Source organism: Thunnus thynnus, chromosome 9, assembly GCF_963924715.1.
Source record: "Thunnus thynnus chromosome 9, fThuThy2.1, whole genome shotgun sequence".
Classification (NCBI taxonomy): domain Eukaryota; kingdom Metazoa; phylum Chordata; class Actinopteri; order Scombriformes; family Scombridae; genus Thunnus; species Thunnus thynnus.
The window spans coordinates 16,946,079-16,957,525 of record NC_089525.1 but is presented as its reverse complement, the minus strand read 5'-3'; the positions used below and the strand labels follow the sequence as shown (position 1 = coordinate 16,957,525).

Sequence of the window (11,447 nt, the reverse complement as noted above, 5' to 3'; positions counted from 1 at the left end):
TCACCATATATATGCACCCACCTATGGACATATTACTCTCTATTTTTCATTTTATTTATATGCACTTATTGGTTACTCTGGTAATTTAAAGTGACATTATACCAGACATTTACTCACTATTTTCTACTTACTCTCCACACACTTGAATTGTAATTCTGTGTGACTGAGTATTCTACATTTTTAAACAATTTTGGTTACTTCCCACAGCTTTATCCGTTCCAAAAAACTAGAACATGGATGATGCTGGTGACAATATGTATTCAGCTACACTATTTACAGAACCTAGCAAGTCAGCTTAACCTCATCCTAGTAGGTGTCCCTAGCTCTGATTTTAAAAAAAGGCACTGCAGAGCTCCTTGCTGGCAATTTCAGTAATGACCCTAGAAGATCTGTGGATCTGCCAGTGTTTGTGCTTGGTGACTTTAACACTCCCAAACTGAATGCATTGTCACTACTTCAACCAACTATTCAACAACTCATTGCGACCAAATAGGTGTTCTGCTGATGGACATGTCACCCAAAAAGAAACTCGAGTCTGTTGTTCCATAATGTTCCAAATAGAGTTTTTACTCTAAATTTCCTATAAAGTCATTACCATAGATGATACACAACCTAGTCACCACAATGCACTGATTATTTACATTAATTCTGCAACACCACTAATTATATTTACTAGTAAAAATGAGGATCAAAATGGGACAAAAACTTATATGTTGCAGAATTTTACACTGGAGACAACTATGTGGAGGTTTTATTAAGCATGTTAAACATGAAGTAGTGGATATTAAAGATGCCTTTATAAAATAATTGAAGATGTTGGTTGTAAGGATGGAAAATTATGTTCATTATGATTCCTATAGCATTCAAAGAGCCCCCAGATTAGTGTGGAACATAAGTGGTGCCATAAGAGGTGTAATGCAACACTTTGTTATATTCCAAGAGACTAACCTCTAGAGGAGAGTCTGGTTCATCCAGGATGCTCTTTTCATTCTGTATCCGCTGCATCGTCCCTGTAGAACTGGGGTCCATTATCAGCACGTTCTGACTACCAGCTCTGCCGAACTTACAGTCACTCTTTCTGGAGTCAGTCGTCCTGCACACCTCGTAATTGTACACGTGTTGGAGAGTCCCTGTCCCCAAAGTGTCTGAGTAACGTGGTGGATAATATGGAATCACAGGGAGATTGGAGTGATACAGGATGCGAGACTGTCTCCATCTGTAGATTTTCACTGATATAATAACCACTAAACACGTGATGAAGAGGAAGGAAACTACAGCCAGAGCCAACACTAAGTAAAAAGTCAGGTTGTCATTGTACTCCTTGTCGTGTGTAAAGTCAGTGAACTCTGACAGCACTTCAGGGAAGCTGTCCGCCACCGCCACGTTAACAATGACTGTAGCTGAACGAGAGGGCTGCCCGTTGTCCTCCACTATAACAGTCAGTCTTTGTTTCACAGCATCTTTATCAGTCACCTGGCGGATAGTTCTTATTTCTCCATTCTGTAAGCCCACTTCAAACAGCGCCCTGTCTGTGGCTTTCTGCAGTTTATAGGAGAGCCAGGCATTCTGTCCAGAGTCCACATCAACAGCCACCACTTTAGTGACCAGATAGCCCACATCTGCTGAACGAGGCACCATTTCAGCCACCAGAGAGCCACCAGTCTGGACTGGGTACAGAACCTGAGGGGGGTTGTCGTTCTGGTCCTGGATCAATATTTTCACAGTCACATTGCTACTGAGTGGAGGGGAACCTCCATCCTGTGCTTTGACGCGGAGCTGGAAATCTTTGATCTGCTCATAGTCAAAAGAGCGAACTGCATGGATGACTCCACTATCAGCACTAACGGAAACATATGAGGAGACTGGCACTCCGTTAACAGAGGAGTCCTCCAGTATGTAGGAAACACGGGCATTCTGGTTCCAGTCAGCGTCTCTGGCTTTCACTGTGAATATAGAGAGGCCTGGTGTGTTGTTTTCTACAATGTAGGCCTCATATGAGCTCCTCTCAAAGACAGGCGCGTTATCATTCACATCAGAGATCTGTAAGGTGAGAGTGACGCTGCTGGAGAGGGAGGGCACTCCCTCATCAGAGCAAGTCACTCTAATATTATACTCAGAGGCTCTCTCTCTGTCTAAATCACTGTCTGTTACTAAGCTATAGAAATCATTTGAAGAAGTTGTAATAGTAAATGGTATGTTGCCATTTAATTTGCAATTTACTTGACCACTATTACTTGAATCTGGGTCAAGGACACTGAACATAACTATAATTGTATTTTGGGCAGAGTCTTCTGGGATTGAATCAGATTTGGAAAGTATACTGATTACTGGCTTATTATCATTAATATCAATAACATCAACTATAATTTTACTGGAATCAGAAAGACCACCACTGTCTTTAGCCTCAATATCGATTTGGTAATACCTCGCTTTTTCAAAGTCAACTTCTCCAACTAATATCACCTCACCGTTTTCATTTATGGTAAATATGTCTGAAATACTATCCATAGTGGTCGACACTGAATAAGAAACTTCCCCATTTGTTCCTTTATCTGCATCAGACGCACTCACTGCGGTCAATGTTGTTCCTTTCGGAGAGTTTTCCGCTATGGCTGCCTTGTAAACCGACTGCGTAAAAACAGGAGCATTGTCGTTTGCATCGAGCACGGTCACATAAATCTTCACTGTACCAGACATCTGAGGTTCTCCTCCATCTACAGCTGTTAACAGCAATGATATCTGTTCCTCTTTCTCTCGATCTAACGGCTTGTGTAAAACCATCTCGACCTTTTTATTTCCGTCTGCCTGACTCTGTATTTTAAGTACAAAATTATCTGTTGGTTTCAGGCTGTAATTTTTCAGACCATTTACACCAATGTCTGGATCGACCGCTCTTTCTAACACAAATTTAGACCCTGTAACTGCGGATTCGCTAATTTCAAAACGTTTCTCGTCATTTTTAAAACTGGGACTGTTGTCGTTGATGTCGGTAATCTCTACTGTTATTCGAAAAAGCTCCATTGGGTTTTCTAAAATAATCTGCAAATGTAAAGCACAAGGCGTCGTCTGTCTGCATAGCGACTCTCTGTCGATTCTCTCTTTCACTAGGAGGACTCCTCTTTCTCTACTCAGGTCGATGTATTCTGCACTGTCGCCCGTATATATACGAGCTTTACCCGATTTCAGTCTTTTCACATCTAAACCTAAATCCCGTGCTATGTTTCCAACCACAGAACCCTTTGCCATTTCCTCCGGGATAGAGTAGCTGACTTGACCGAGAACTGAACCGAGAGAGAATATCGAGATGAAAAACAGTACTTGCCGTCTCATTGTTCTATCCACAGTTCACGTGCACCAAAAAATGTATTACACTGGGGTTCACAATAAAAATATATCCATACAAAAATGTATGGATACAAAGAATATCGATACAATCCGCAAATCTCGAAAAAGAGTCTGTTGACTTGATGTGTTCATCTAAAGGTAATCTGTCCGTGAAGAGTGCCTTCTCGCCTTTTCTTTCTCTAAAATACTGGTATGTCATGGGAGGATCTGCTCCATATCTGCAACACGTTGACCAACAGCGGCCCATACAGTTCACAAATTGAAATTGCAAGAGAAGTAAACATCATATCAGTTGAAATAGCTTTAGGAATATGCAGTATTGGTCAAATAAAACAACTTTAAAAATAATTATCAAAAAGGGGCCTTGTCCATCCAAACTTCGCAAAAACATAAATGGTATGTATACCCGAGAAAAAACATAAAGTGAGAATAACCAATGTAACTGAAAGCACATTGTTACAACTGTGAGAGAGAGGGTGAGAGAAAGAGAAAAAAAAGGCGAAACCAGTTACATACCACTGCATCTGTCCAAGGTGCTGTTTTTTTGTTTGCAGTGAGTAAACATATTTTAGACATGCAACTTTGACATGACCAAAGTGGGGAAACTCTAACCTCTAGAGGAGAGTCTGGTTCATCCAGGATGCTCTTTTCGTTCTGTATCCGCTGCATCGTCCCTGTAGAACTGGGGTCCATTATCAGCACGTTCTGACTACCAGCTCTGCCGAACTTACAGTCACTCTTTCTGGAGTCAGTCGTCCTGCACACCTCGTAATTATACACGTGTTGGAGAGTCCCTGTCCCCAAAGTGTCTGAGTAACGTGGTGGATAATATGGAATAACAGGGAGATTGGAGTGATACAAGATGCGAGACTGTCTCCATCTGTAGATTTTCACTGATATAATAACCACTAAACACGTGATGAAGAGGAAGGAAACTACAGCCAGAGCCAACACTAAGTAAAAAGTCAGGTTGTCATTGTACTCCTTGTCGTGTGTAAAGTCAGTGAACTCTGACAGCACTTCAGGGAAGCTGTCCGCCACCGCCACGTTAACAATGACTGTAGCTGAACGAGAGGGCTGCCCGTTGTCCTCCACTATAACAGTCAGTCTTTGTTTCACAGCATCTTTATCAGTCACCTGGCGGATAGTTCTTATTTCTCCATTCTGTAAGCCCACTTCAAACAGCGCCCTGTCTGTGGCTTTCTGCAGTTTATAGGAGAGCCAGGCATTCTGTCCAGAGTCCACATCAACAGCCACCACTTTAGTGACCAGATAGCCCACATCTGCTGAACGAGGCACCATTTCAGCCACCAGAGAGCCACCGGTCTGGACTGGGTACAGAACCTGAGGGGGGTTGTCGTTCTGGTCTTGGATCATTATTTTCACTGTCACATTGCTACTGAGTGGAGGGGAACCTCCATCCTGCGCTTTGATGCGGAACTGGAAATCTTTGATCTGCTCGTAGTCAAAAGAGCGAACTGCATGGATGACTCCACTATCAGCACTAACGGAAACATATGAGGAGACTGGCACTCCGTTAACAGAGGAGTCCTCCAGTATGTAGGAAACACGGGCATTCTGGTTCCAGTCAGCATCTCTGGCTTTCATTGTGAATATAGAGAGGCCTGGTGTGTTGTTTTCTACAATGTAGGCCTCATATGAGCTCCTCTCAAAGACAGGCGCGTTATCATTCACATCAGAGATCTGTAAGGTGAGAGTGACGCTGCTGGAGAGGGAGGGCACTCCCTCATCAGAGCAGGTCACAGTTATATTATACTCAGAGGCTCTTTCTCTGTCTAAATCACTGTTTGTTCTTATGCTATAGAATCCATTCGATGTATTTTCGATGATAAAAGGTACATTATCACTCAGAAAACATTTAACCACTCCATTAATATCCGAGTCAGCATCATGGACATTCATAACAGCAACAACTGTTTGAAACGTGGCATCTTCCGGTATAGATTGTGTAGTTGACATTAAATCTATCACTGGAATATTGTCATTCACATCAATAATGTCAAATACTATTTTGCATGAGTCAGTGAGCCCACCTTGATCTCTTGCTTTAACATGTAACTGATAATGTTTTGATGTTTCATAATCTATTTTTCCGATCAAACGTATCTCCCCACTTGTCCCATGTATTTCAAATAAATCCATAATTCCATCGGTGTTACTCGAAATAGAGTACGTCACGACGCCATTTGTGCCTTGATCTCTATCTGTGGCTGTTACAGTCATTAATGACGTTCCCTTCGCGGAGTTTTCCATTAAACTAGCTTTATATGTTGACTGCGTAAATACTGGAGCATTGTCATTTATATCTAATACAGTTACGTGAATCTGCACTATCCCTGAGAGCTGGGGTTCACCTCCGTCGACTGCTGTTAATGTAAGAGTCAATTGTTCTTGTTTCTCACGATCGAGAGGTTTCTCCAAGACCATCTCTACCTCCTTTTCTCCATCTGCGTTGTCGTTGAGTTTTAAAACAAAATTATCTGTTGGGTTGAGGGAGTAGCTCTTGAGTCCGTTTATACCAACGTCGTAATCTAATGCTTTCTCTAATACAAATTTTGCCCCACTGACAGCCGATTCGCTGATTTCAAATAACATATTATTCATTTTGAATATAGGGGCGTTGTCGTTTATATCTGTTATTTCTACTGTAACGCGATAGAACTCGATGGGGTTTTCCAAAATAATTTGAAAATGTAAAGCACAGGGAGTCATTTGTTTGCACAACGCCTCTCTGTCTATTTTCTCTTTGATGAGAAGGACTCCTTTTTCTTTATTTAACTCGATGTATTCAGCGGTATTTCCAACATGCAAGCGAGCTTTTCCTGTTTTCAGCCGTTTTAAATCTAAACCTAAATCTTGTGCTATGTTGCCGACCAACGAGCCTTTCGACATTTCCTCGGGAATAGAATAGCTGACCTGCCCGAGCACGGGACTAAGAACAAGCATCGAGAAAAACAATAGTACTTGCCGTCTCATTGTTTCGCTCGACGGTTCTTTAAGATCAAAACGAATCAGGAAATGATCCGCAAAGAAGACAGTCGTATTCCACAAACTGAGGGACAAAGGATGAAGAAGCCGTCAACACAAATCTTGATCAAAATACTTCCAATTCCTTTGCCCGTATTTAGTGCTCCCTGTAACTGCGACTGTGCATTGTGTCGACCTTGCCTCCAACAAATCTAAATGATCTGGGAGGTGCTGGTGAAGTCTGCAGTGGAACTACAACACACTGGCCAACAGCGTCCCTAAGAGTACAGAACATGAAAATGCACACGATTGGGACCAGTCGGAGCCCCAGCATTGTAATGTTAAAAACATTTTATTCAAAGTACTAGAAAGAGTCGCTTTGTGTAGCATGAGCCCTCGTGATGTTATAGTTGTTGTTTTTTTTTAAATTGTCGAAGCACAAAGCATTGAAAGAGAAAACAGAATAAACGTGTCTAAATAACGTCACAGTATGTCAACCGTATCCCGAGTATTTCTGTTTCCAATACATTTTACAGGAAAAAAATACACCACGGTAAAACAAAGTCACACACAAGGGCATGCGCTCACAATCACATGCTTGCACACATATAATCATTGCATGTAGCTTCAATGTTGAATTAACATGCCAGAGAAAATACAAAGTGAATGAGTTCTTAGACACATCTTGCATTAACCTTATGAAGGGTGATTTGTCTAGCGCTGTCCGTGGTGCTGAAACACTTTGAGCTTACCATGGAAACTCAGCTCAACCGAATACTGTCTAAGTATGTTTTAAATGGCAAATATACATAAATTAGATAACTGATTTGTAACGAAACGACAAACCTCTAGAGGAGAGTCTGGTTCATCCAGGATGCTCTTTTCACTCTGTATGCGCTGCATCGTCCCTGTAGAACTGGGGTCCATTATCAGCACGTTCTGACTACCAGCTCTGCCGAACTTACAGTCACTCTTTCTGGAGTCGGTCGTCCTGCACACCTCGTAATTGTACACGTGTTGGAGAGTCCCTGTCCCCAAAGTGTCTGAGTAACGTGGTGGATAATATGGAATCACAGGGAGATTGGAGTGATACAGGATGCGAGACTGTCTCCATCTGTAGATTTTCACTGATATAATAACCACTAAACACGTGATGAAGAGGAAGGAAACTACAGCCAGAGCCAACACTAAGTAAAAAGTCAGGTTGTCATTGTACTCCTTGTCGTGTGTAAAGTCAGTGAACTCTGACAGCACTTCAGGGAAGCTGTCCGCCACCGCCACGTTAACAATGACTGTAGCTGAACGAGAGGGCTGCCCGTTGTCCTCCACTATAACACTCAGTCTTTGTTTCACAGCATCTTTATCAGTCACCTGGCGGATAGTTCTTATTTCTCCATTCTGTAAGCCCACTTCAAACAGCGCCCTGTCTGTGGCTTTCTGCAGTTTATAGGAGAGCCAGGCATTCTGTCCAGAGTCCACATCAACAGCCACCACTTTAGTGACCAGATAGCCCACATCTGCTGAACGAGGCACCATTTCAGCCACCAGAGAGCCACCGGTCTGGACTGGGTACAGAACCTGAGGGGGATTGTCGTTCTGGTCCTGGATAAGTATTTTCACTGTCACATTGCTACTGAGTGGAGGGGAACCTCCATCCTGCGCTTTGACACGGAACTGGAAATCTTTGATTTGCTCGTAGTCAAAAGAGCGAACTGCATGGATGACTCCACTATCAGCACTAACGGACACATATGAGGAGACTGGCACTCCGTTAACAAAGGAGTCCTCCAGTATGTAAGAAACACGGGCATTCTGGTTCCAGTCAGCATCTCTGGCTGTCACTGTGAATATAGAGAGGCCTGGTGTGTTGTTTTCTACAATGTAGGCCTCATATGAGCTCCTCTCAAAGACAGGCGCGTTATCATTCACATCAGAGATCTGTAAGGTGAGAGTGACGCTGCTGGAGAGGGAGGGCACTCCCTCATCAGAGCAGGTCACAGTAATATTATACTCAGAATGTCTCTCTCTGTCCAGATCACTGTCTGTTACTAAACTATAGAAATTATTTGTTGTTGTTTTCAAAGTGAAAGGTATATTTTCATTAATAAAGCATCTCACGTTACCGTTTTCTCCCGAGTCCTTGTCCTCGATGTTTATCATTGTAACAACTGTATGTAGTTTGGCATCCTCTGATATAACAGTAGACTTTGACATAATGTTGATTTCCGGCTTGTTGTCATTCATGTCTTGTACATCGACTATTAATTTGCACGAATCTGTGAGTCCTCCTTCATCACTAGCAAGTAGACTTATTTGATAGTTTCGGGACTCCTCAAAATCAATATTTCCCATTAAGCTGACCTCACCGTTTTCCTTATTTATCTCAAATAATTTCCTTATATCATCTATTGCATTCGTGATTGAATATGTTATTTTACCATTAGAATCTCGATCTGCATCTGAGGCTGTAACAGTAGCTACAACTGTGCCTTTAGGTGAATTCTCAGTAACTGTAGCTTTGTATGTGTGCTGTGTAAAAACGGGAGCATTATCATTAGCGTCTAATACTGTAATAAGAATCATCATCGTTCCTGACATCTGCGGTTCTCCACCATCTACAGCTGTTAACACCAGAGATATCTGCTCGTGTTTCTCTCTGTCTAAAGGCTTCTGCAGCACCATCTCAACGTTTCTATTTCCATCAGCGTTATTGTGCAGTTTCAGAGCAAAATTGTCTGTTGGTTTTAATTCATAGCTTTGAACACCATTAATTCCAACATCAAGATCCACAGCCCTCTCCAGCAGAAATTTTACCCCGGTGATCGCAGACTCACTAATTTTGAATTCCATTTCACTTTTTTCAAAGGTTGGTGCATTATCGTTGATGTCTGTAATCTGGATTGTAACACTGTAAAATTCCATAGGATTCTCCAGAATTATCTGAAAATGTAAAGCACACGGCGTCGTCTGTTTGCATAGCGCCTCTCTGTCGATTCTCTCTTTAACAAGGAGGACTCCCCTTTCCCTATTCAGCTCGATGTACTCGTCGCTATCACGGGTATAGATTCGAGCTTTACCAGACGCTAAACGGTTGGTTTGCAAACCTAAATCATGTGCTATATTTCCTACTAAAGATCCTCTGGCCATTTCCTCCGGAATAGAGTAGCTGACCTGCCCGAGCACTGAGCCGACGAAGAGGAGACAGATAAACAGCAGTACTTGCCTCGTCATTGTTCTATCCGATATTTTCAGTGAGGTTCAGTATGTTTAAATCCCATAAAACTGATAACGTTTCAGGTATCATATGTCAGTTTAGCAGCTCCATAATCCATAAAGATGAAAGGAAAGTCTCAAAGGTCGCCGTGTCTTTCTCAAATATTCCATATGACTCGCATGTCCGTTCTTTCCCGAGCTCTTTCTTTATTATGTCGATGTTACATGGGAGGTGCTGTTATAACCCTACTCGCAGCCGTCGACACTCTAGTCAACAGCGGCCCTAAGAGTTCACACTGTAAAACTGCAGAAATCCAACATTAATGAATCTGCTCAGAGGACTTACTTTCAAGAAATCTGAACTGGATTTAAAGCTGTTAAAACTACAGTGGTAATGTTATTCCTTGAACTCTATTGATCATCTTGAAAGCCATGATTGCATGTTTGTTACGGTTATCTAAAGTCACTTTCAGTAGTGGAAGAAGTATTCAGATCCTTTACTTAATTAAAAGTACCGATACAGCGATGTAAAAATACTCCAATACAAGTAAAAGTCGAGCATGAAAATTCCTACTTAAGTAAAAGTACATAAGTATTAGCAACAAAATGTACTTAAATTATTAAAGTTCTCATTTCTTCCCTCTGACTGATATATTATTATATATGACATCATTAGATTATAAATACTGAAGCATCAGTGTATCAGTAGCATGTTACTGTTGTAGCTGCTGGAGGTGGAGCTAGTTTAAACTACTTTGTATACAGTTAGCTAGTTTAGTCCAATGGCTCTCAACCTAGGGGTCAGGCCCCTCTAGAGGGTCACCAGATAAAATGGGAGAGGAAAGAAGAAGAAAACACAATTCTGATACACAAATCTGTTTTCAGTTTCTGGAATTTATCTCTAATCTTTGATTTTTGGTGAAATATTGGATCATTTGGACATTTATTGAAATGAAACCATGTGAGGAGTATAGAGAGAACAATCATTATTTGGTGGAGCTGTTAACAACTCATAGACATCTGAAATGTGACCCCGACTACACACTGCTTTTTGTAAAATGTCAAAAGCCAAAAAGGTTGGAAACCACTGGTTTCATCTTTAAAGATGCACTGTAATTTAAAAGCTTGTTATGTTATCCATTGACTCATTATTTTTTATTTGAAAAGTAACTTAAGTTGTCAAATAAATGTAGTGGAGTAGAAAGTACAATATTTCCCTCTGAAATGTGGTGGAGTGGAAATATAAAGTAGCATAAAATGGAAATACTCAAGTAAAGTAAAAGGACCTCATAACTGTACCTGAGTACAGTGCTTGAGTAAATGTACTTACTTTCTACAACTGGTCACTTTAACAATGGGATGATGTATTTATTTGATGTCTCACATTCAAAAGGTATGAAACAATGTAAGTAAGAGTAACAATGACATACATATCAAAAATCTCTAAAACTTCACCACAAATCTGATTAATGTATAAACAGATCTCATAAAGTGGGAACACAGAACACAGGTAAAGATGCCGATAAAGTGTATGTCGCTGTCCAATGTTCTGAAATGGACAAAGTGTGAACAACAACAACGATATGAATGTCCTCCAAAACGTCTGTTACAATACACGCATTCATGTACCAAAGTGATTTAACTTTTCAGTAAGTAATGCCCACAGAAGATATTAATGACCACTAAGAAGACACATATAATAAACACATATCTATTTAGAGCTCCTCAGTGTATGTTTAAAGTCAGTAGGAAAAAGTAAGAAAAGGGGATATGAATATGGGAGAGGAGTACTTCAAAAAAATCAGCTGGGCTTTCCTAGATTAAGCAAAGACAGAATGCAACAAATGACAGTTGTGTATCTGCCTTTTGAACCAAATAAATCGCAGAACCAAACATAGCAA

The 11,447-nt window shown here is 41.1% G+C and overlaps 3 protein-coding genes across 43 annotated transcripts in view; all 3 read right to left on the bottom strand.

The window, feature by feature from the left end:
- LOC137189417 (protocadherin gamma-C5-like) overlaps positions 1-11,447 on the bottom strand; it is a 316,496-nt gene that overhangs the window by 94,833 nt on the left and 210,216 nt on the right. The window lies entirely within an intron of this gene.
- On the bottom strand, positions 622-3,895 carry LOC137188764 (protocadherin beta-16-like). The gene has a single exon (XM_067598364.1). It carries the CDS (start codon positions 3,328-3,330, stop codon positions 880-882), a length of 2,451 nt encoding a protein of 816 aa, XP_067454465.1. The 5' UTR covers positions 3,331-3,895; the 3' UTR covers positions 622-879.
- LOC137188840 (uncharacterized) lies at positions 3,802-9,872 on the bottom strand. Its single transcript, XM_067598419.1, has 3 exons — positions 7,180-9,872; positions 3,958-6,438; positions 3,802-3,807 (listed from the first exon to the last, which is right to left on the bottom strand). The coding sequence occupies exons 1-3, from the start codon at positions 9,562-9,564 to the stop codon at positions 3,802-3,804; spliced, it is 4,872 nt and encodes a 1,623-aa protein (XP_067454520.1). The 5' UTR covers positions 9,565-9,872.